This window comes from Dromaius novaehollandiae, chromosome 11 (genome assembly GCF_036370855.1).
Source record: "Dromaius novaehollandiae isolate bDroNov1 chromosome 11, bDroNov1.hap1, whole genome shotgun sequence".
In the NCBI taxonomy this organism is placed as follows: Eukaryota; Metazoa; Chordata; class Aves; order Casuariiformes; family Dromaiidae; genus Dromaius; species Dromaius novaehollandiae.
This window is the reverse complement of record NC_088108.1, coordinates 20488409-20513515: the sequence shown is the minus strand read 5'-3', so window position 1 is coordinate 20513515 and position 25107 is coordinate 20488409. Positions and strand designations below refer to the sequence as shown.

The following is a 25107-nucleotide window of genomic DNA, read 5'->3' as shown; positions in this document are numbered from 1 at the left end:
GCTTCAACTTCCCCGATAGCTAGAATGAAACTCCAAAATGTTCTGCTACCTTTATTTAGCCGGCTGCAGAATTAACCACTGACGATGCTGCTAACATAGCTAGTGAACAAATGCTTTGCACAGCCTTTCTCTGAGAAAGGGTTTCTCTGACGGTAGGAATAATACGTTAAACCTTTCATAAGATATCTCGGAGATGCTCTCCAAACACCGAAAGACAGCGGTGCATAAAGATCGCAAGAGGAGCCGGGTTCTCCCGAGGAGACGTTACTAAAAATACTCCCGGAGATGCTCGGTTTAAATCATGCTGGCCAGAATCCCCGTTGCCTCCATTTTAGCGCGCCCCAGAAGGCCGGGCTTTGCGGCAGCCGGCGCGGGGGGCTCCGCGCTGCGCTGCCCTTGCGGCAGCGGCGGGGCCCTGCGGGCGCAGCCTTACCGCATCCCTCCGGAGCCGCCGCACGCCGCGCGGGGGGCTCGCCTCCGCCATCGCCGCGCTCCCGCCGCTCCGCCGGGGGTGCCGAGCCGCCGCGGGGAGCCCCGCGCTCCCACCCGCGCCGCCGCCGCCGCCGCCGCCCCCGGCCGCTCCGCGCCGCGCCCGGCTCCCCCGCGCCCGCGCCCCGCGTGCGGAGCAGCGCCGCGGCCCTGCTCGTCCTCCGCGCCCGCGGCGCGCTCCGGCTGCCAGCCGCGGCTCGCGCTTTAAGGTGGAATGCCCAAAATCATCCTGGACCTGGCGCCGGCTCTGCGCTCTGGGGGCTGAGCCAGACCTCCGCATTTTAAAAATTCACCGTTTCTCCCTCTACTATGACCCGAAATGTACGCTTTCAAGTTGTTCAGGGTTTTACATGCAAAGTGAGGGAACCTACTCCTGTCCAAACCTGAGGCTTGGCACTGGCACGTAGGGCCTCGCTTTCCCAAGCAAGTACGACCACGAGCCTCCGTTGCCCAGGCAATTAGTGCAACTCTGAGACAAAACAGCTACATGCACAAAGAGTTAAACAAAAACCTGGAGAGCCTGATAGCAAATTTTCCCAGATCAGATGCACGACTGCAGAACTGCAATGGCATATATACACTCTGAAAAAATCAGGGCACTCTGCATTTCAAATTCAGCTTATTTGCACTTCCCTCTTCCAAAATCATACTGAGACCAGAAAAAGGATTTTTTATTGAAGCATGTTATGATTTATCACTGGAAGGAAATCAAGATTTCATCTTTGTGTCACCTGCACAAAGGCACGGATTTCCTGCTTCTTGCTCCCCTTTGCATGAAGCACCTCCACAATATTGACTCAGACAGCCCTGACACAGCAATCACTTCTCTTGATGGACAAGCAATGCATACACATATACAAACAGGTCGGGTGATCAAAGGTCACACAACAATTATATTTTCTTATTAAGCACAGTGAATGGCACCTCTGTAGCAGCTACAAATCAGAACAGAATTTTCACATTAAAAACTTCTAGACTACGCAAAGCAACTACATTATTCTTAAAAAAAGCTCTTGCTAGCAGCAGTTCAAACACTGGCAGCAGAGGTGAATTTTGATGATCACTTTAAAGAACTACTTTTTAAGTGCTCCTTTTTCTCTAATGATTTGCACACTTGGAAATTCAATCTACAAAATTCAGAAAAACTGGAGCCTAAAACATTGACAGCAGTATCTTACGCACACTCCAACAAGGTAATCCTCTCTTAAAGCAGACACCTTCTACTGGATGTCTATCAGCAAAATGTCATTAAAGCTCAAACGTTTTTAATGCTAAGTTTAGCTGGATCAGTACTAAATCCTTAAGGTGGCATAAGATTTAAGTTTACCAGATCTAAGCAGATTGGGCGAAGAGCCCTCTTTCTCACTACATGCTGTTGGTTTCATTCTCTTTCAGATGGATCCATGCATCTAACTCTGTTCAATGATTACAAGAAGGAAAAAAAAAAGGCAATAATAATACGCTCAGAACATTTCCATTTACTTACCCACGTGGCATGGTCCAGCTGGAAAAGCACTTAGCAATCAGCTCCTACCTGTAGTCCATGCAATTATAAAAGTGACTTCTCTACACATGCAGTAATAACATGTTCTGATTTTGTAAAGCACAATGCATTGCTGAGTTGCAAAAAAGCTTACTTCTGAGATATTTCAGAATATAATGATGGGTAGCATATAAACTGATGTAATAGATATTTAAAATTCATGAATGCATACACACACATTCAAAATAGATCCTTTTCCACCCATGCACACATACAAATGATGAGAAGCCTGTTTTAAGAATCTAACACTTTCAATCACTGACAATTAGGTAAAATATATTGTCACTAATAACCAGCATCTAGAAAGAACATACATGAAGCCAAATTCTCTACCCATCAAAAGCATGGAACAAGGCACAAAATGCATTTGGACCACTATGAAGAAAGCACAAACACAAGCAGATGAATCAGTTACTGCTCAAACAGCTAATTTATGCATTCAAATTAGGCATAGAGCAATGACTGGATTAATTATAGGGCCATAAAGCAGACTACTACCTAGAGAGAGAGCACAAGCATCACTGCTCCTGGTTTCTGATGTTTTCTGCATGTGATACATAATGGACACGATGCCTTAGTACATTAAAAAGAATTAACATTAAAGAGGACTTACTGCTATTTTTTGAAGAGTCATTTTGACAGATGTCCACGTATCCAATCTTCTGTCCAGGATTAGGATAAATTTGGTGTCAGACTCATGTTGACTATGAGATAAGAAAATACCAAGTAGCCAGACAAAGTTTTGAGGGAATGTGACTGTCCCGAGAAAAGCCCCAGACGCAGGAACGCCAAACGCAAAATACATTTTGACCTTTTCCCAGTTCCCCAGATTCCACCTGAAGACGCTCCCCAGGGCAGACTCCCAAGCGAAATTTGGCAACGCCACCTCACGGCCAGCCCAGCGCCAGCCCGGCCACGGAGATGGGCACCCCCAGATGCGCCCGCGTGGACGACAGCGCGCCGCCGCCGAGGGGGCCTTCGCCTCCTTGCTGGGTGGTTGAGCAGTCTCGGGGACGCACGTGGTTGTGGGTGAACTCCTACCTCTAATTCAAACACTGCCTTATCGAGGAGTCTGGTTACAACTCTTCAAGAGGCTCAGCCCGGTGACTATACTGCCTCCAAGCGTGGTCTGAGCTACAGACCGGATCCGTGCTCGTATGCAGACAAGGCTGCGCCCTTGGGCTCGTAACCCAGCCCTCCCAGGTGAGCGCATTCACACGATAGTTGGGTAACACTGACACCTGCACCCCAGTTTTGTGGCTGCCGAAACGGGATAGCCGTGTTACATGCCACCCTACCCGCACATCACATCCCCAGCGCACGCGGGAGCTCACGCGAGCGGCGTCGGGCATCTGCGCAGGGCACGACCCGGCGAGAGCAGCCTGCCGCGAGCAACGGCTTAAATGACGCTGGTGTTTGGCCAGTGAAAACACACGCTGCTTTACTCAGAGCAATTACTCAGAGCCATCACGTGGCAGACAATACTTGGCAACCTGACTACATTAAAAAGTCATCTAAAGCCAGCGCAGGAGTATCCATTCAATGTACGTCTTACTACTTCGTTATGTGATAACTGCACCTTCCACAAAAATACTGAAACGAAATTAAAAGTTGTGCTGATAGAAAAAAAAAAAAAATTCATTTCGGCCCCCAGCAACAGTTGTCTGGAGATAGGCAGAAACATCCAGCTCCCAAGCTCTCCTATAAATACATCCTATGGATCTGGAACATCACACCCAAGCGCAAAGCTTTCATGCATATTTATAATTTATGTAGGGGCCCTGCAGCCTACCAAAAAAGAGAACATTCGTAAGGTATTTTACACATGGGTCATACACACAATTTTTGCATGTAATGAAGTCTGAAGTAACTTCACACACTGCGACTGGGAATAATCTTCCAGGCAAAACTTTTTCCAGCCAAAACACTTTTGGCAACGTTAGAAGATTCTGCAAGGTCACGTCAGTCCTGCTGACTTGCCAGCACAACCCTCACGAGCAGTTAAAGAGTGGGGGCAAGAGGGGATCAAAAGGATCCTTTTGTTTGAGGAAAAAATAAAATTGGTTGAGTTTTCAACACATCTTGAAACTTCCAAAGGTATGTCTTGAGCAGAACAATTCCCCACGATATTTCACGCCTAGCTACAATTCAAAATAAAATATTGTTTACACAACACTGCTGTCATCTTAATTCCCAAAGGAAAAAAACAAATCCAAGCAATACAGAAGAGGCAGTCAGACTGTGGTAAGTTGTCAGTTAGCAAAAGTACACCAAAGTATGTCATTTCCTCATGATAAGGACATATTCAGAGAGTATCCTCTCAGCAGACTAATTTACTTTTATCAGTTTCGTTAAAGACACAAAGAAGAAAGCTCCAAGGTGCACAAAAGCCGTGAAACCTTAGGGAATTTTTTAATTTCTTTTGGGGCTAGCCAAGCAAATCTATGACTGTTTGCAATCCAGGCCTTGCAGGTGGATCAGATTTCCAGCCCTGCGATGTACCTTTTACACTGACAATAAAAATAAATCAATGCATTCTCATAAATGTTTGCACAGCGTGAGTTTATTTGCATCCAGCAGTACGGAGGTGGAGACAGATAACCGGACTGAGGCATCAGCTGTCTCCGGGTGCTTCCCGTCACTTTTTTTCCTTACCCTGTATTTTGTATGTCTTACAAGACACACCAGTCTAAAAATAAGATCTGTGATGTTTTGCAGCAGGCCTCGAAATTGGATCCCCGAGTCTGCAGTTGTGAGATGCATCGCAGGACCGAGAGACTCCTTGCGGCTGGTCGAACCAGACCACACACTCGGGACCTACTGCATAATATTTAAACTCAGCATTATTTACAGCCAACGCCACCCTTTGCCCTTTCATTACGTCGTGTCATCGGCCGTGGCTCTAAATCGCTTTGTACTTTCCTTCGGAGTGACGATGTGAGGGAAATATGCAAAGCTTGTCTAAATACGTAGAAGCTGTATAATCAACAGGATCGCTGTTATGGTCTTTTCTCCTTCCCACAGTGATCCATCACACGTCCACACGCCTCTTCTTCGAGCCCACCATGGTATGGTGCTACCAAAGCCCCTCACGCAGCCCCCCGCGGGCGTTTTGGGCTGTGAGCACGCTTTGCGGAGGGTGGAGGCAGGTTAGTTATTCTCCTCTACGGCTCTTGGCTGCAGCCACACTCTGCAGCTTTCCCTCGTCTCGGCACGACTCCAAGGCATCCCAAAATAAAACTAGCTCGACTGCAAGACCCCGCTTCCCCCAGCTCTGCGATTCCCTTCACCTCGCCGCGCGGGGAGCAGCTTGCAGCCCCCGGCTCCTTGCCCTACCCCACGTTTCCAGGAGGAAAGCACGTGGGCAAATGCAGGCCCCAAACGCGAGTCCTGGGGCTGCCCCACGACCCCGTGGCGGGACACGGCCCCAGGGGCTGCCGCAGCCTCCTTGTCCTCACTTGCGTGACGCTTCTCCTTGCTCCCTGGCCCACAGCAGTTTTGACTCCCAGTGTTAAGACACGTTTTAAAGACAGTCAGTCTGTTTTAATGGCAAGAAGAGCAGAGAAGCGTGTTTAAAGAAGTGGCATTACAAACAACACGCTGAACATGTTTGCATCACCAGCAAGCTCTCATTAGGTTGTTGATTGAGCCTGACCTATGGCAAGGAGAGCCAGACTGCTCATCATGCTAATGCCAGGGCGCCTTTGCAGCCACGCGAAATACGAGGCCCCCCTCGCACCAGCGGCGCCGGGCAGCAATGCGGGACGCCTGCCGCCCCAGGGCCGGGCTCCGCCGAGCCGAGTGCGGGAGCCGACACAATTCCAGCCACGCAAAGCGGTGGGGAGAGGAACTGGGGCCCCTTCTTTCCTGCAGAGGCAGATAAACATGTGGCACTTTCTCCAAGGCAGCTGCTGATGGAAAGTTCCCATCTAGCTGCCATCAACCTGCTCTCCCTGGAGGAGCGAATTTGCCAAAACAGGCATTATTCGAGGAATTTAAGCATTCCAGGTAACTGAGTCACCAGGCTCAGCAGCACCAAGTGCTCCCGTTTATCTGAAGCACACAGCTCTGCCTGCGGCACAGACAGACTGTCAGCCCGACCTTGAGACACAACCCGTAACGGGAATTACAGCGTGCTGCTGAGCGATCAGGTGCAATGGGGACCCCGAACGGTTTTGTTCCTGTAATTATGCTCTTCCTCTGGTTACATTTCTCTTTTTCCACAGTAAGGCACTTTCTATTTGTACACGTCAAAATATTATTCAGCAGTGGCACGGCATATTTAAGCGATGACACATGTCAAAGCTAGGGACGGCCTGCTGTTAATTAGAAACTCAGTGAGCTAAATTTATGGTAACGCAGGCTGACGAGTAACAGGGATGGTGTCCACCTTCTCCTCTGCGGTTTCTGGTGCGTTAAATACCACACCAAGACATCGCAAAGGCTTGTCGTTCACTGCTCGCCTTCTCCCCTTCCTTGCTCTGACGGTGGGAGATGCCCCTCGCCGCTACGGGTGACATGGTCCGAAGATCCCATGCCCAAACCGACACCGCGGCCGGCCACCAGCGAAAGCTAGAAGGGAGCGACGTACCTCGAGACTGAAGTTAAGTACGTTAAGACTTTTCTTAAGATCTCTTCGGGCACTTCGTTGAAGCGGGAGTTGTCGGGGAAGGTGATAATCCAAGCGTTATCTTTCCCGCGGCCACCTGGAAGGAAGACAAGAGTGCTTCTCTGGACACCTTCTCCAGCAGGGCCAGCAGCACGGCCCGGCGCACGGCACAGGCCAGCAACACGCTCGGCCAGCCTGCAGCCTCCCACAGCTCTCCAGAGGTTCTTAAATCCCCAGAATAGCAAAAGTCTGCCCTTCCCTTTTTGAGCTTGATTGCATCATTACAGCATGGGCTTTAAAACCAGGGTTGTGTCTTTGGCTCCTAAATCCTATTTCAGCAGTGACTGAAAAGATACTATTTTCAAAAATGTCTTATATACCTATATAAAAATATTTTAATACCTATCTTAAAAATAAATACATTTCTTCTCTGACAAAGTAATCTGAAAACTAAGGAGTGATCTCAGGATCTTATTTTGGTATTATAGGCAAAATTCTAGCGCTGGTACAAGCAGAAGACACACACAAACAGGTGGTAGAAATAAAAGTATTAGGTACCACGTATTTCCTTTATTGACTGAGCACATTTTATTTCACATGGGACAGCAAAAGAAGTCAGAAATACAAAGGCAAATCTAAGAACACTGTTCTTGAACCTGTAGAAATATATTTCAAAGAAAAATGCTTGTTAATGCATTGAGGGTTTGTAGATAAGAATATTTTACAGTACAGTTTGAAACAGAAACCTAATACGCTCTTTCAAACCACCACGATGTTTTATTAACAACATTTCTAGTGGCACTGGAGACTATCTGATGGATAATATCCCGTGTGGAGTATCGTTTTGCCAAATAGTGCATAAGTTCATCTGGAGTATTTAATTACCGCACATAGAGAACGTGGAGAAGTTTACCGTACTCACCAGAAAGAAAAACAAACTCTTTCATCAAATCATCACTGATGTCCTTTGCACAGATGGGTATGGTGGTTTCTGGAAAAGGCAGAAGCAGCAATCAAAAAGACAGCAAAAATGCAAAGCAAATGATTTTATCAGCTGCATAACCCAAAGGTGGGACTTGCACCGAAGGGGACTATCACAACCAAGAATATTGTTTTCCTCAAAACCAACATTTCCAATGATTCCAACAGCGCAAATGCTGTAATTCAATATTAAATATATTCTGTCAAATGTACTAAGAGAGGAATGCCTAAGAGTGTAAATGTTCTCCATTCAACAGGGTATTCAATGCAATTCTTTTATGTTGAAGTTACAAATTTTATTCCCCTAACTCCTCCTCCTTTCTAAACTTGGCAATATAACAGGCCAAGGCTTCTGCTGGGAGCAGCAGCATCAAAGACTGCTGAATAAGGTTGGGTTTTGTACTGTTAGAGCCTTTAATTTTGAGCAAATAAGCTTCTGAGACCAGCCTGGCCGTTTCATCTGGCACGGGGCCACATGCATGGGAAAGGCTGCTGTTGTTATGTTTGGTTATTAGATTTCTTTTTAATTAAATAATGGGAGAGGCTGCTATAATACCACAGTTAGCACACTGTGACCATTTCAGCGCCACTGGAGCACATCGGAGCCGTGTACCTAATTTCACCTTTCACTGAGAGAAGCAAACAGGGATCGGACTCACTAAACACAACAGCAGCTTATAGCTGAGAGACGTTTTCCTGGATTATCCATAAATGGAATCAGAGCTAAAAGTTAAACATCCTTGTTCCTGCAAACAAATGTTTTAAAACACATCTATGCAGATTAAAGTGCTTGCTGAAAATGTAGTTTTAAACACTGATCGTTTTACAGAGTTGGTCCCAGGGAGTAAATAATCTTTTGGCGTTTTAAATCACACTGGCTGCACACTTCAGCACACTCCTCCAGAATCGACAGTTATTCTCTTTTTTTCCCCAAAAAAGTCACTTATCCTTTATCTAAGGATTTTTCAAGCGTTTAATTGGCTGTACTGAGCCGCACCGCACAGTCCCCAGGTCCATCGCGTCCGGGGTGCTCGACCTGCTGCTAGTCATGCTGCTCCCTGGCTGCTCCCATTTTTTATGCACACTTGGCTATTTTTTCCTCTTGTAGATAAAAATGTTATTTTTGTTCCTTACGGATCAAGCCTCAGCCCACTGACATCTGCAGTAACATTCTGGATTTTAACAGGCCCAAGAAACGTTCTTCGTAATAAAGAAAGTTTATTTTACAAAGGGATTTCAAGCATTTCTTTCTCATTCAACTAACCGTGGCAGCTAACTTGAGGAAAACCAGTGGTAACAGCTTTATTCTGCAGTACTACTGGAAATATTTTCCCTGCCAATGATTTCATATTGGTAAAAATCACATTTAATAAGTTAGTAAGCTCCAGTACATGAAGTGTATGATATTAAACATGTGAATCTGAAAATAGGAGACCAAAGCCCGGTGGCAGGAAGGCCGTGGTCAGACGCTTGCCTCCGCCGCAGGCAGAAAGGTGGGGAGCTTTTTGCACCTCTGTCTACTTCTGGGAAGATGAAGCCACGGGCGAGCCGGGAAAAGTTTTGCCCTGCGATGCAACACCCATGCACGGCTCAGGAACACACCGGAGTAAATCCAAACACAGCTACAGTTTTACAATAAATGCAGCTTTTGTTTTCCGTTCCGTAGCGATACGGAAGGGAAATGCTGGCTTATTAACAGCTGTCAACAAACAGTTTAGCAAAAGGGGGTTAACCTTTGCACGGTAATAAAACATTTAATTAAAAGCAGTTTCACAAGTCATCATCTCACTGAGAACAACTTAATATTTTGCAGTCTTAAATTAAGCCGGAGACAACCGTAACTGGAAAAAAGCATCATTCTTTCACGGATATTTTCAAATAAAAAACCCAACAAAAAGCCCTCCAGCATCTGAAAGACACGCGCTTTAACCGCAGAGCCTGGAGCCTGCTGTGCCATGCCCTCTGCAAACCTGGGGACAGGCAACTGGTGTTGCAGACAGCCCACAAGCCACGCGGCAAGGCGACCCTTCTCGAAGGGCTACAGCAGTGAGGAAGGGCAGACACGTCCGCCAGCCCCCGGCCACGCTGGGAGACGTACGCCAGCGTCTGCAGTCCTGCCGCGCCAGGCCCGCAGTAAGCAGCGGATGGCCACAACGCTCTCCTTGCGCGTGGACACAACCGCAGATGCACCAGGAGGGAGCAGGTCCTGAAGCTCATGATTTCCAGCAAGGACCTTGTTCTACAATATTTCTTTTTTCCTATGAAAGTCTTCTCTTTGACATCAGCACAGAAATAGAGACCCAGATCTTATCCTTGACTTCAGCACAGAAATGGAGACCCAGATTCCAGCAGCACGCTCATAATTTTGAGCTCCTTGCTTTTTAAGGGACCTCATTTTCAGAAGAGAGCACTCATTGCCTTCAGAAAATCCAGCCCTTCTAAGCAGTTTCAAGTTGAGCACCCAAAATAATAGCTCATTTGAGGAAAAACCAGGCAGCAGTACTCTGCTTCAGGCAGAAAAGGATCAGAAAGCACATCCCTTACAAACCCTCCCAAACTTCGGGGTGGGGGGGGGGGGGGGAGAATTCAACAGCCACAAAAGTCACAGGAGCAGGACCGCTGTGCGCACAACAACACGCTGATTGTATTCCCCTTACAGCCGCTCCCTGGCCAAGCCCTCTCCGGCACTCGGCTGGCATCCATCATCAAATTCAACTTCCTGGACAAATGTTAGGGAAAACAAAGCACTGGCATCAAATTCACAAGCAGGCTGCATTGCCCACAACACATCAAATGGGTGGAACTATAAATCCTCTACAGAAGCTCAGCCTTTGTCCTAAAATACTCATCTCTGGAAAAGAAACAGTGAATGGCGATGCTATGCAAAGGGGCACCAAAGATATCTGTCTTTCGAAGAAGTCTCTGGGGATGTTCATTAGCAAGCTGGTGACTTCTTATTTGAAGGATGCTCTTGGGGTGGTAGAGCAAAAGACGCCCAGCATCAGCTATCCACAGCAGAGCTCCAGCAATGAGCCCTTCACAGGCTGCAAACACTGAGCAAATACAGGGGTGGCAAAACCCTGGAGTTTTGTCCTGAAACTACTACTTGCACGCAGGCAAAGGAGTTTAAAGCTGCTTCTGGCAGGTCCATGTAAGCTGCAGTCACTGTGAAGCAGGCAGAGCCTTGATCCCCACGAGTTCAGTGCCCACCGTCCGAGCCTTCGGAAATCACCGCTCACTCCAACTCAGGACACGCCAGGCTGCACCTCGATTTGCAGAAGCGCGGACAGTCAAGGTTTCATGCAAGTCTGCTCTTTTCCCTTATAAAGACACTATGATTATCAGCTATTATATAACGGAGTAGTGCTGACACAAATTGAAGCCTCAGTCCAGAGTGCTTTGCAAACGACACTGCTATCCCCAAGTAGTTGGTATGACCTTATTAAAAACAAACAGAACAGGAAGATAAATTGCCATAACACTTCAGAAACAGTTTTTATATAGGCCTTAAGCTGAGTATTTATAAAATGCTGCTGCAATTATTGCATTCAGAGGTACGTATCTGAAAGCCTCCTCTGCTGAGGAGATTGTTGCCATGACACAGAGTTTCTGAGAATGCCTGAAGTCAAGTAGGGAAAAGACAACAGAGAAATACAAAGCTCTTCACCCCTCTATGAAAAATTATCATGGCTCAGCAGAGAGCCCTGCTGAATCTACCCCGTTGACCCTGATTTGGTTTATTCAGTCCAGAACATTTGCTGGGTCCTCTCCATATGACAGTATCTCAAGGGCTTTGCACAGACTGCAGATGTAGGAATGATGCTTTTTTTCCAAGATATTCCATTTCAAGGTGATTCAAGCAAGGACGAGCATTCGGGTACAATGGAAGTATGCACAGGGACACTTAGAGAGATGGCAGCTAAAGTCCGAGTCCAAATTCCACCTCATTGCTCATAAAATACAGCAGCCTGGAGACTCAATTAAACTCGGAGTGCTTTGCTCTTTGGTAACTATTGTTTTCTTTCCTTTCTAAACTTTGCAGGCCCACACCATCTGCAAAGAGCAGCTGTGTAACACATCTGCCAAGTTGATGTAATAGCTCCTTACATTTACAACACTGACTAAATATTGTTTGCAACTATAAAATACATTCGGAGATGGCTTCATTGTGAATGAAGAATAACAGCTTTTTATTTGAGGGCTGCTGCCATAGTCCAGAAAGCAAAACTGAACTAAATCAAATAAAAAGGGTACAGGAGCATGTTTAACTTCTTCATGATTTGCTCGTTCCCTGCTTGTTGCCCAGTTGGACATCTACACTCCCAAGAAGCAGCATTTGTCTGGTGTCGAGGGAGCCTGCAAGTCAGCACATTTGTAACCTATTTTCGTTTCTCTCGGTGACTTTCTGGGTCAGCCTGGCTCATCAGCCAGTGTCTGCCTTGGTCACCCAGCCGCAGGAAGGCCCACCTGACTCGAAAAGTCCCCTTCATGCCAGCGATGCCGCAGCACAGACCTCCCTGCTGGAAGCAACGCGCTCTGCGGGAAGGCGGGGTGCTCAGGGAGCTTCCTGCCGAGCAGGGTTTCTCCCGGCTGACATGGGAGCTTCTGTCCAAAGCCAGCACCGGTGGGAACCTTCCCAGCAAAGCAGCGGGACAAGCTAGGGCGGGGACTGGAGGATTAAGTCATCCCTGTCCGGTCTGCTTGGACTAGGAGCTGGAACGCAAACCCCTTATAGCAGAGGGAGGGCCCCAACTACTGATCCAACGCAAGGTGGAGCGGTGCCCTGGCAGCTGCTCCTGTTAAGTTCGGTCCAGGTTGTAAAATTAAAGAGTAGAAACATGGTCCTTTATCTGAGGAGAAAGACCATCACCACCCTCCAGTCCTCGCTCTGGGTCGGTCTACCCCATTTCAGAGCCAGAAGGCAGCACCGTAAAGGAGCGACTCTGGAGCCCGTCGCTCAGGGCACTCGCTTTGGGTAGAGGGGACTGATCACTGGAAATACAGTTATCTGCGCAAGCCGAAGAGCTCCACCAGGAAGGAGGAAAGATATCCACACCGCAGCAGCTACCGGCGCGGTGGACAGGGCACCCCCGGCTGCAGGAAACCCAGGTCTCCATCGCCCAGGTGAGCACCCCAGCCCGCGAGCAGCTGGGTCTCTCCCTCTGCCTTCTCATCGAGAAACCTCAAAAGACTTTGGACTCGGTCCAATGCACCACAGGAAGCATTGCCATTCTTTCTGTTGGCACACCGTGTCCAGAAAGCAAGGTGGAGGGAGTTACTGGAAAAAAATACCACTGTGTACTGTCTTCCAGCTGCCCTACCGTAAACGGCATGCTTGGAGGAGGAGGAGGCCTGACAGGACGCGCTGTGTGAAGTGACAAAAGGCGCCTGTTCCCGGCCTGCAGGAACGTGCAACGCAGGGACACGCAGCCCCGGGCGTCCCTGCCCAGGCACCGTCTCAGCCCGCGTCCTCCCGCGAATCCTGCCCCACTTGCCCTGTCCCCAGGCTGCGGCTCCCGCCACGAGCTTGGACTTGGGGGAAGAGCCCGCCTTCCCCATCGCTGCACCCTCCCTCCACCCCGCCGGGCACCCGCGTGGGAACAGGACCTCACAGCGCCGAGTACACACTCAGCACGTGTTTAAACAGCATTAATGAAAACAGGAGCCAGACCGGGCCCTGGCTGCCAGCCAGGCAGCACAGAGCTGATGGCGCTGTTTGTGCAGTTTCGCTCTGTATCTTCATTGGGGAACACGTATCGGAGAACAGGACACCGTACCCCTCCGAACACAAGGCCTATTGTATCTACGGAGAGCTTATGTACAGCACCTGAGCAGAGCGGAGGACCGATGGCCGGGCTCCCGAGGCCTCACCCGGCTGAAGAGCAGGAAGGAGCCCAGCGGCCCCCACCGCGAGGCCGACGGCAGTGCTCGTGGCCGCGTGGGCAAGAGCTGCAGTCACGGGGTGGTGGGTTGGACGGCCGCGGAGCAATGCGGACAGCGGGGCGAGGAAGGGTTTCCACAGCCACCGGGACCACAGGTCTCGGGGAAGGCGCCGGCTGGCTCGAGCGGAGCTGCGGCGGTGCCTCGGCCGCGGGGAGGACGTCCGGCCAGCGCAGGGTGAGCGGGGGCTCCTGCCTGCCTCTCCTCCATCCCGAGTGCTTTGGCTTCCAGTTTGCACCGCAGACACTCGGAGGGATCAGAGGAAACACCACAGTTAACACCATCACTGATTTTTCTTCACCAAGACCTCAACAAATTCAGGCAGTCAAAGAATATCAGTCATGAAATCAATCAGCCAGGACTTAGTGGCTTCCTCTCCTGGGAGCTGAGGCCAAGAGATCATTTTCCTCCACGAGTGAGCTGGAAGCAAGCTGGCTCCCAGGGGCTGGCCACACTCCTGCCAGCAGCGGGACAGAGCAGGTCCCATACCGAGGACTAACAAAAATCTACAGGGCCCAAAAGGAGAGAAGCCTGCTAACAGGACAGATCTCCTTTTGGTTCCACCAAAGCCATCCAGAGCTGCAGAGCACGTGGAGGTCAACAGCCTCGTGCTGGAATTACACCTTTATAGCCTGACCACAGATTTAAACCCGAGGGGAAGTCTTCCCCACGTGAGGAACACCCTGTGGTAGAGCACAGCCTGTACTACACAGATTCACCTCTCTTATACCCCCCAAGGTCAGCTGCTAGAGAAACCTAGATGCTTGATTGCGCAAAGTGCACAGACAGCTGCGGGCCTCCTCTGCACATGCAAATGATCTGAGATAGCACCAGCTATATATGTAATTACTAGTCATTTCTAACAGCAGTTCTCCGAGCTGCGCACACCCTTGTGTACACTAAAACGCACGCTCAACTGCTCGCGCATCCTGCCCCAGCAAACATACCTGCTTGTGCGAGCAGCTCCAGTGAAGTCCCCGGGGGGGTATTGCAAAGTTGAGGCTCTACCGCTGCAAAGGGGAGCCATATGGATTGAATTCACCATTAGTCGTTTAAGAGCACAATTTCTGCTACGGGCCTAAAGACCAACACTTTCAACAGTTTGTAACTCCAAGCGGTGCAGCCACTCCACTTGCCAATGCAGTGACGCAAAAGACCCACTAAAACACGGATGGCGGAAAGCCTCCCTGCCCCGAGCTGCTGCCAGTCCCTCCGGTGTGACAGCAGCGCTGGGTCACAACACTGCGGACCCAATGCACGGCCACAGCTCCCATCCCACAGCAGCTGTGGGCTGCGCACGAACATCCGCGGCACCCCTCCCTGGCGACAGTCTAAGGGCTTGCAGCCTTCAGGCAAACGCTTCTTAACTGCAGCAAGTGAAAACCAGCTTTCCATTTGGAGGCAAAGAGTAGTCATTAGATTAGATTCTTAAATGCCTACATTTATACGAGACATGATATATCGATCCTGAGGAAGGCGATGGGCCTCCCAGGCTGGGCTGTCAATAGGCTCCTGGCAAACCTCCACCTGTCACAGGTGAAGCGTTCAGCACAACCTCCACCTGGCAGGCGTTCTTGCAAAACCCGCTTCTGCAATAAGGAACAATTTGCAGGCAACTAACCCCCAGCAAAAAAATAGGCACAGACAGGAGTTTCCAAACAGCTCACTTTTGCAAGGCTGCTTTCCCACGCGTTCGGTCCCCTGACCTCAGGTGCTCAGAAGGCACCAAGGGCAGCCAAGGCACGTGTTGGGGGAAGAAAGAGATGTCTCCTTATGCCCACACGTGGCCAGGAGAGGCTGAGCTGCCACCTCAAGCTCCTTCCACAGCAGAGCATCAGCACAGTGAGTGGGATGAAGGAGCACAGAGCAGCGGGACAAGCTGAACCAGGGGACGTCCTACGAGCCATGGACGGATGGGTGTATTTAGAGGGAACCAATGGTGCAGATGCTGCAGCACATCCCCAGTCACCAGCAGCAACGGGCTCCAGAGGGTCACCGAGGTGCCCGGGGGGCTGCCAGGAGTCCGGTGGTGACGGCATGGGTGATCCCCGAGAGAGCTCGGCAACGTGCTGCGCAGCCAGGTCACAGCAAAGTCCCTTCCTCAGAGCGTGCTGGGCGCCAGGCAAAACCGACTCACGACAGCACCCGCCGCGCCACCCGCTCACCCAGGCCCGGGCGCCGCAAGGCCGTGCCCTGCTCAGCACCGCCGGCCAGGCAGGGTGCCGGCGGGGAGAGACGGCCCTCCGCAGGAACGTCCCCGGGGATGGTCTTTACGGGACGAGCTGAATCATACCCTTACAATAGGAGCTGATGCGCGCCGCCCGAGCGGGAGCCGGCGGCACCGCGCCAGTGCCGGGTGCGAAGGGCGCCCCGCGCCGCCGCCTGCCCAGCCGCCGGCAAAGCCCCGCGCGCCTGCCGGCCGAACGGAGCAAGGCAGGAAAAGGCGCCGACCTGCTGCCGGCGCGCTGCAGCCTTCTCCCCGCAGACCCTTCTGCGCGACTCGGGTCCACCCTAACGGCAGGCAGACTGCACAAGCTCCGCTCGGAAAAGGCTAACCAAAGTAAACCAGATTACAGCTAGGCTTACATATCATCTCCTGCTATCACCGCAGCTAACCCCATCACGGGGCAGAATGAAATACTGGATGCTCTGGTCGGGTTATGTCTTCTCGCATCACCCCTAACTAAGCAAAAATTGGAGAAGATGAAAGCCAGCTCAGCTATACATGAATTTATATTTATTACAAGAAATGTAATAAAAGTTTCTCAACACCCACCCTGTGGATTTAAACTAAATCAGTGTGTGGGAGTTGAGAAAATGTAGTTTCTTGCATTTCTTATGTCTGAGCTTCAACATACATTCAATTTTCTCCCATTCCCAATTCCAGCACTCTTTACTTAAGGGGAACTCAGGAAAGAGCCTGCAGGTGTTTTGCCCATCAGCGGGGAGCTGCGTTTGCCAGCTGTGCACAGGGAGGTATGCTTAGCATCTGCCATCAGCGTGCAGCTCCCCAGCCAATATCGTTAGCCTCCAAAACATATCACATTCAGCTCAAAAGATTTTCAAAGAGTCTGCTGCTGAGCCAAATAAGAGCACACACATATCAATAACGCTCCCATCACCGCTCAATACCATGCAAGTGTGGCTTCTCCCAGCCAGACTCCAGCTTTGTGCACAGCCAAAGTAACTCACCTGCTCGAGCAGGAGCTGTGGACACGCAATAGTGGCAAGTCGTTGGGCCGAACTACCTGTTTATAAACCTGGAATGAAGTTCACTGAAGTCAATGGAACGATTTATTTGCTTTCACAGCCCACATAGCCAGGAAACTAAGTTGTACTGCCTAGTTCCCACAGTGGCATAAATGAGAAACTCTACTGCTAAGTTGGAGAAATTAAATACAATTTTCCCAAATTAAAAATGAAAATGCTCAATTCTGTGTTTGCAGTGTCGAGCAAAAGCACATATCCAGATCCAGCAAACAGATCTGCTGCTGCAGGACAAATCAGTGGCATGGAAACCAGGGGGAATATTGCTAGCGCTTGTCGCCCGTCTCCCACCACCTTGCTCCCGGCCGCACCATCCACGGAACAGCACGTGGCCGACTGCACCGTGCAGGTGTCTCGGCCAGCGCACAATTCCCGGGAAGCAGCTCAGCCTGGGAGCAGTCCAGCCGGGCAGCGAGGCGGAGGTAAAGCTCCCTTGCAGTCAGCCCTGGCTCCCTGACTCAGCCCCGCTGCAAAGCCAATTCCAGCATCGCCCAGGTGGAAAAAGGGATTCGAAAGCCGCGGCACCCCAGCCGGCACTTCTGCTGCGAGGCTGCAGTCTGCCCCACACTTCCTGACAGCCTGCAATTTTACAGCATTAGGGAAGCCGTCGGATGAGATGATTGAGGTTTTGGTGGTTGAGTAAGTAGGAAAAGCAGGTGTGCAGGACCCGAGCTGAACCTGTCAGGCATGCAGAAATGACCACCTTCGCATCAACACAGGTCAGCTCAAAGTTGCCCATTCGTGTCACAAAGTTGCAGGCGCTCGCCTGGCTTGTGGCTCCAGGATTTCCTTATAAGCCATCACACTTGCCAAAGCCAACCTTCCCAAGAGGTTCCTGCTCCAAGACAAACGTGCAGCACTGCCCAGGTCCCGGTCTGAACCCCTGCACAAGCCTGACTCCCAGAGCCATGCGGAAGCTCCTTGTTTCTAAGCAGTTTCGAGGCAAAGACAGCGTTTTGGAAGACTCTTTCTCCCCCCCACCATCTTTTACACTTCAGCCGCTTGCCTCCCACACAGACCTGCTGTCATTTCACTTTTGTCGTGGTAAATGAATGATAAACCACGAAGCTGCAGTTGTAGCAAATGCGATTTATGAAGAGGAAGCACATCCCACGTACTACCGCGCGCTCCCGGGCTACGAGCCTCCGTGGTCCTGGCGGCGGCTGCAGCGCCGGACAAGGTCGGCACCGACAGCAGCATCCAGCTTCCACAATGTGTTAGGCTCGTACCCTCACAGCTCTCAAAGCGTCTACAGCTTTTTCAAGGAAAGAGAGGCTATAAAAGCCTTGGAATTGATATAGTTTTAAATATCACAGTAAAGCAAGCATGGGGGAAGCTCACCTTTTACTAGAAACAACCAGCAAGTGTCCAAACCTGATGTTAAAAGATGAACCTAGATCAGGCTGAAGGCTCAGAAATCAGTGGTGGGGTGGTGGCGGTGGGGGCTGCAGGCTCAGAAATCAGCGGTGGGGTGGTGGCGGTGGGGAACCTCCCTATTTATTTTTCCTATTATTAATCTCATGGCTTGGGGGAACCTTACTCAACTTCATTTTTTTTTTAACCTCTAATCTTAATCCATGCATATCCCAGATCATGTGTCCAGATCCTGGAGCTATCACCACACAAGCGTGCCTTTGTGTAGCATCCGTACAAAACCAAGAACTCCACCCAAGCACAAAGGCCATCGGCAAGGAGCTGGCTAGAAGCTGGGCCCCGCGCCCGCGAGGAGCCGCTGCCCAGCTCCCCCCGCTTCCTGTGCACCGGCGATGCAACAAGCTCACCATCTGCGTCCTCACCTCCCCGTCACCCAGCTCTGCGCAGCGTGGGCGTCTTGTCACTGACACCAGTGGAAGGAAGATCAGGTTCCCTCAAATGATTGCTTTTTTAATTGCATGCATTCAATAGCGTCCTTTGCTAACTGACTGGTCATCCCTACCTACCCTGCCCTACCGGGCCGGAGGGTACAGACCGGGTCTGACCCGACCCGCGCCGGGAAGTGCCCTCGCGTGAAGTAGGTCAGCCCGCAGCGAGAGGGGCAGCTGCAGCTCGCGTGCGATCGCACGACAGCGTGGGCCCAAGCAGCCACCGGGAAAGCGCTGACAGGTTGCTCAGCCTGCACCCGCCGCTCCCCCCAGGCACACTCCTCCCGCCCCCGAAGCTGGGGCTTCGCAAAGAGGCCAAGGAAACCGGAATCAGACTGCGAGCTTTTGGGGTCACTGTGTCTTTTTGGTGTCTGACACAGCTCCAAGCACACTGCCAGCTGTGAGCAAGTACGGAATAACGAGCACCTTCGTTTCCCAGCAAGTGAGGGTGCAGCGACACAGGGTGCCACTACCTTTCCTGGGTTATTACAGGCTGCACTGCAAAGCACTGTTCTCCCCACAAGAAAACAAAATAACAAAAAAAAAAAAATTCCAGGCTCAAAACAGTTTATGAGCAGATCATTGTCCATCAAAGGAAACATTGTTGAGGCTCAAGAGCAGCTTACAGCCTGCGGACAACAGATCCAACTGGATTTGCTTCCCAGCGTGTGCTGCCACGTAACCACAGCAGTCACCACGACTCTGCACCCCCCCTGGATGCAGCCTGGCACTAAGGGACATTGAAAGACCCAGGAAAACAGGAGAGCAGAAGGGCAGCCCAACAGATACACACGCTCCACATCCACCTACTGCTCTGCTACTTTAGAAACTAGGAAAGGGCAGGTTATAGTCAGGCTGAGACACAGCTTTACAGGGAAGACTTCTTTTGTTTTGGCCATGGGAAATCTGAGAAGGGGCAAAGATTAGTAGCAATGAATTAACCTTTTGCTTATTGAAAACAATTTTCTTTCTTCAGACTCATTTTGAGCAATGCATTCCAGTAACAAAATGGGTACGTCGGCAGCACGATGTGAAACAGCCTCTCCTTGAATAATGAGGCTATTCTACACTGATAACACAATCCATCAAAATAAATAATACTCAGTCTTAAAAAAAAAACATCATGCAACAAACCCTACCAGAGACTTTCTAGAAAGATGGACTTTGGTACTAACAGCTATTTGTCTGCACTGTCTTTACATCCCAGTTCTGCAGTCCGTGACTCCAATCTCAGCTTCTGCACGTGAGAAGTTGGCACCTGCAGCTCCTAGCATCTGACTGCAAAAGCCCAAGCTAGGTTTAACCCGTCTAGACCAAGGATGCTAGTCCACAGCCCCAGACAGGTCCAGGCGCCTTCAGCGGAGAAGCAAGCGGCAGCTAAGCGCCCAGGTCCGCGAGGAAGCGCCCCGGCATCCCGCGGAGCCGCCCCGGCCCCGCCGCCCCGCAGAGCCGAAGTTTGCACGGGGCCCTTCCCGGGCGCGCAGGCGGAGGCGGCCCGGAGCGCAGCCCACCGCCGCCCGCCCCCGCCGCCGGGGCGCAGCCTGCGGGGAGCGGCGCGGCGCCGCCGCCGCGCAGAGAGGCCGCCCCGGCCCCGCGCGGGCTCCACCACCCCCCGCGCCGGGGACCCCCGACCCTCGCGGGCACCGCGCCGCCCCGGCGGCGGCCCCGACGGCGGCGGCGGGACGCGGCGCGCTGCCGGCGGCCCCTGCGCGCAGGGCGGGCGGCTCGGGGGCCGCCTCCCCCGCCGCCCCCGCGGAGCGGGCCGGCACCCCGGGCACTCACCGGCGGCGGCGGCCTCCAGCAGCGCGGCGGCCCGCAGCAGGCAGTAGTAGCCCTCCATCTCCCCCGCCGAGGTGCCCCCCGGCGGGGCGCCGGCCAGCGCCGCCGCCGCGGCCAGGGCCATGCCCCGCGGCAGCGCTCCGCCGCCGGCCGCGCCGCCGCCGCCGCCCCGGGCCGCGCCGCCCGCCCAGGCCGGGGGAGCGGGCGGGCGCAGCCGCCTGCCGCCTGCCGCCCCGCCCCGCCCCGCCGCGCTCCTGCCTCCGCGCACGGCCGCGGGCAGCGCCGCTGCCGCCCGGCCCGCCGCTCTTTATCTCTTCTTTCCCCCCCCCCCTTTTCTTTCTTCCTTTCTTTTTTTCTTTTTTTGGAAACGAGCTTTGGCTTGCGGGAGGGTCCCCCCGGGAGGGCTCCCCCCCAGCTTGCACCAGCGACTGCAGCGGGCGCCTTGTATGTAAGGTGTCTCGCTGCGCGGTATCTCACGGCCCCCGAGCGCCGGGGACCCCCGGCCCCACTGCTCACCGCAGCAGGCTGCCACGGCCCTTCCTCTACTAAAGCTGGGGGCAAAGCACCAAGGCTCCTGTATGTCTCTCCGTCCCCCCCCCCACTTCCCGTCACTGCCCGGCCATCAGCTTGCACAAGTTTGTAACAGCAGGACCCGCAGGCCTTAAACCATCCCTTGAAGCCTAAACGGTGCCAAGATGTCGCACAGGGGCTTGTTCAGGTCAGAAGGGCATTGGCCCAGGGTTTGACCCTGATGCGTGCAGGCAGAGCGCGATCCACGTGTCCACAGAGACACAGGCACCTCCATACCTGTTAAATTTCCTATTGGCATTTGCAAAACTATACTAGATTTTCTCTTGACCCTATACCACTTTCTCTGAGAAAAGAGATATATTTTTGTCTTTTGCAAGCAGCGCTCTAGCAGATTCTTTGAATAACATCTGAGAATTATGTTAAACCATGCTACAGCAAAGCTGGGCCAGGCCCCCAAGCACACGGCCAGCCTGACCCACCAGCCTCAGCTCTCCCATGCCGAGGCTCAGGTGATGCCAGCTCGCGCTCAGCAGGAGCCTGAGCCTGAGCCCGCCAGGAAGCCAGCACAGAGAAGTGGATGTTCCTGTTTTTCCAAAGCAACCTTTTAATTATGCTGCTGTACAATAATAGCAGCCTTTTTTTCCAGCACTTCAGCATTCAGGGCCATTAATTTAGGACCCAAGGTCTAACAATGGTAACATGAAAAACACGCTGCTTTTTGATTGTTTTCCTCCTTACACCTATGTGCAATTTTTCAAGGAAAAACTACCCGTTGAGTCAGTACGCTTTGTTTCTAGCACAGCTGATTCTCACCAACTTAATAGTTTGAACAGATGATTTTCTGTCTGGTCATAAAGCATGTCTTGTGGGAGGGGGAGGAGTTCATGTGCACTTACCCATCAAAAAATCTGGCTCAGGTGCCTAGCAGTAGGGCATGGTTATAAAATAGCCATGTGCAAGGCTACAGGCATGAAAAGACAGAAACACTGCATTCCTGCTCTATTCTTATCACAGGAAAGCTATTTTCCCTAAACTGCAACAGTTTATGCCGCAGCGAGGCCCGTCCGAGCGCTACTGCAAGGCTCCTTTTTGCTCTACCTCCGCAGCGCATGCCTTGCTGTAGGTAGCACTCACTACTGCTAAGTGGTAAATACCCACTTGCAACACTGATTTCAAGAAAAATAAAGCTAGACAATAGAAAATAAAGCTACATTATCCTTAAGGTTTCACAATCCCTTCATTTCTTGCTCTCTCAGTGGAAGACAAAATGACTAAAATTGGCCTGGGATCAGAGCTTTACAGCCAACCGTCCAAGCCACGTGGCTGCAACAGGAGATGTTAAGAGATCAGACATAGAAACACAAAGGATTTAAGGCCCAGGTCTGGCTTATATCAGGTCCCAAATGGACCGTAAGAAGCAGGCTGCTACAGGAGTGCTGTTTGCTCATCTGGAACACCTGCGCTGAGCTAGATGGAAATAGCTGCCCTTTCAAGAGCCCAAGTCACGGCCATCTCCCCACACCACCATATCTATGGGTACTTTAGGTCGCAAGACAGGAGGAAGTCCCGAAGCTGTCCACGTTATCCCTGGTGTGCCAAGGCACTCTGGAGGCAGACTCCAAGCATGCTGCGAGAGGTTTCTTGCAGGGCTTGTGGCTTCAGGAGCAAGGGGGTGTGCAACACCCCTTGCACTCAAGTTTGGGTCTTCCTGCGTTTCACACGAACATTACGTACCTGGGCTGCTGGTGGGCTAGGCCAGACCAATGCTGGTGACGCAGCTTGCAGGTCCTCCAGCCATTTCAGCTGCCACAGGAGACATCAGCCAGCCTTCACCATAGAAAAGCTGCTTTCTGCTCAGATCGAAGTATACCCAGGCATGGTTTTTCCTCACCATCATTCCATTAAAACCCTGTTTTGCCACAAAGACTCTTGCTTCGAAAGGCTAGCTGCTTACACTTCCTTCTTCTGGGCCTTTCACCGCCCATGTCCAGCTACTCCAGTGATGTATTCAGCAGAGGCGCCATCCAGCTGCTCACGTTTTGTACTGGCAGAAGCTACCTATCATGTCTGTCTCCCTCTAGAGGTGGGCATTACTCTCTGCCTGTTTGAGTAAAGGTAAGCTGAGATACAGGGAATAAGGGGGCAGGAAACAAAAAGGAAACAATGACAACCGGAACTGTTATTTCCTTTCCAAGGCTTTCCTTTCTCAGACCCCACAACATGCTGAGCAATGTCCAGGGCTCTTTGCAAGTGGTGTACAAAGGCACAAAGCCCCTTCAGACATCTAGAGCTCTTATCAACTGGAAAAATAATGCTAGCTTCTGCAGTGCCTCTGGAAACAGAGGGTTTTTTCCATTTTAGTGCAATTACTTATCCTCAGATCTTTGGGAGAAGGTGTGGGGGAGAAATCCCATCAATTTCAGCAATTCCAGATCATTTTTTTTTTAATGATAGGGAAGGAATAAAAACACACCCCATCATTTCACGTAAAGGTTAGCAGCCTTTGTTGGGACTGGTACCATTATTTGGTTTCCAGAAATCACTCTTCAAAAATACCTGTTCAGTCAACCAAGCCATTGTTTTTATGTTCTTTTTGAAGGAACTTCAGACATTCACGTTCTCATGGTGTTATGATCTCCTTTTGACAGTGATCTGAATGCTTATACCAGATATTTCTCCCCAGCATATGTTTTTTATCATAATTTGGAGAAAACGTAGCATGCTTCCAGCAGCAAATACCTCAGGTCTCATTTCTGCAGCTTCTGAAGGCTGCTGCTTTCATACCGCACTGTGTGACTCTGCCAAAAGAAAGGAACGAGGCAGAGTCGCACTACAGGCTTCAGCCCCGCTGCTCCACTTGGAGATATTGTTCGACTAGAGGTTTCCTGATGCATCTTATAAATATGAATCTTTTATCTCCAGTTCTAGATGGCCAATGGTTCATCTAGTCTCCAAGTCTTTCCTCCAAAAATACCCTTCCTCTTAAAGTTGCTGGAGCAAATAGTTTCTGGCTAAATGAACTTAACTTGTTGCCCCCCCTGCAGACCTCTGTCTCGGTTCTCACATGCAATCCTGCAGATTTCTTGAAGATACAGTCCACGTTGCCCTGTCCCACTCTCATCATTTCCTATCTCAGTGGTTGCAACCTCCTTTTCCCTGGCTTGGACAAACTCATTTTGTCCTGCTGTCCCATTTAGAAGGCTGCTGCACACACCTTTGTCACACTCCATCCTATCAGCCTCGTCACCTTTTTACGTGCAATTGCTTCACTGATTTTCTCTTCACTGGTGCCTTTATGGCGAAGCCCAGCGTGGCCCTCACAGAGCCCATGAGGGGCTCCATGAGACCTACCTGCTATGGGGAGCAGCCACGTGGTCTCTCCTGCCTAAACTCCAATGGCCAAAACAGGCTAGAACAGATTTAATGTTTTTTGTAAGAGCAATTAAGCTCTAGCTCATTTTCATAAGCAGGGATTTTTTGAAAGGATTTCAGTACATGAGATCTACAGACTCTCTAATCCACACCTTCAAAACCGTGACAGCGATGAACATGCATGGGGTAGCAGCACTACCTCCGGTCAGAGCTGCAAGCGGGGCACCCTTCAGCTCGGTCTTTCAGAGCCAGTCCAGGGGCAGCAGAGCCACGACGGCCGAGAAGAAGTCCTGGCCCTGCGGGAATCAACTGAAGTTTGCCACGGATTTCATCAGGACCAAGATTTTATTTCAGCTGCTATCTCAATGTGAAAGAGAGGAAGGACTCAGTTACGCTCGCCCACTCTCACTCGTTGCTTAAGCTCGACTTACCTCATTTACTGCTGTCATCACCGGTTTTGAAGGGAACACACATGCAGGTGCACACATGCCCCTTCTGCAGGCCACACTGTCTCCTAGCGTAACAGGTCACCATCAGGCATTTGAAGATGTTAGAAGCAAACCCCAGCCGAGCACGGAGGGGAGGCTCACGCACACGCGCTCTGCAGATGCGCCGTGTTTTGCAATGACCGCAAGCGAACGCGGGGGCACGGGCGCACTTCTGCACGCCCAGCTGCCCCGGCTCACACGGCCGCAGTGCCAGACCAGCTCTCACATTTTGGAAACTTGGCATAA

The 25107-nt window shown here is 51.2% G+C and overlaps 1 protein-coding gene across 1 annotated transcript in view; it reads right to left on the bottom strand.

Annotated features, from left to right (window-relative positions):
- Window positions 1-20697, bottom strand: part of MCF2 (MCF.2 cell line derived transforming sequence) — a 59512-nt gene extending 38815 nt beyond the window's left edge. Inside the window, exons 1-4 of the mRNA XM_064518313.1 lie at window positions 20474-20697; window positions 7564-7632; window positions 6624-6738; window positions 2646-2736 (exon numbers count right to left, since the gene is read on the bottom strand). Coding sequence (XP_064374383.1) covers window positions 2646-2736; window positions 6624-6738; window positions 7564-7632; window positions 20474-20594 — 396 coding nt within the window. The 5' untranslated portion in view covers window positions 20595-20697. The remainder of the gene's footprint in view (window positions 1-2645; window positions 2737-6623; window positions 6739-7563; window positions 7633-20473) is intronic.
- Between the last annotated feature and the right edge of the window lie 4410 nt (window positions 20698-25107).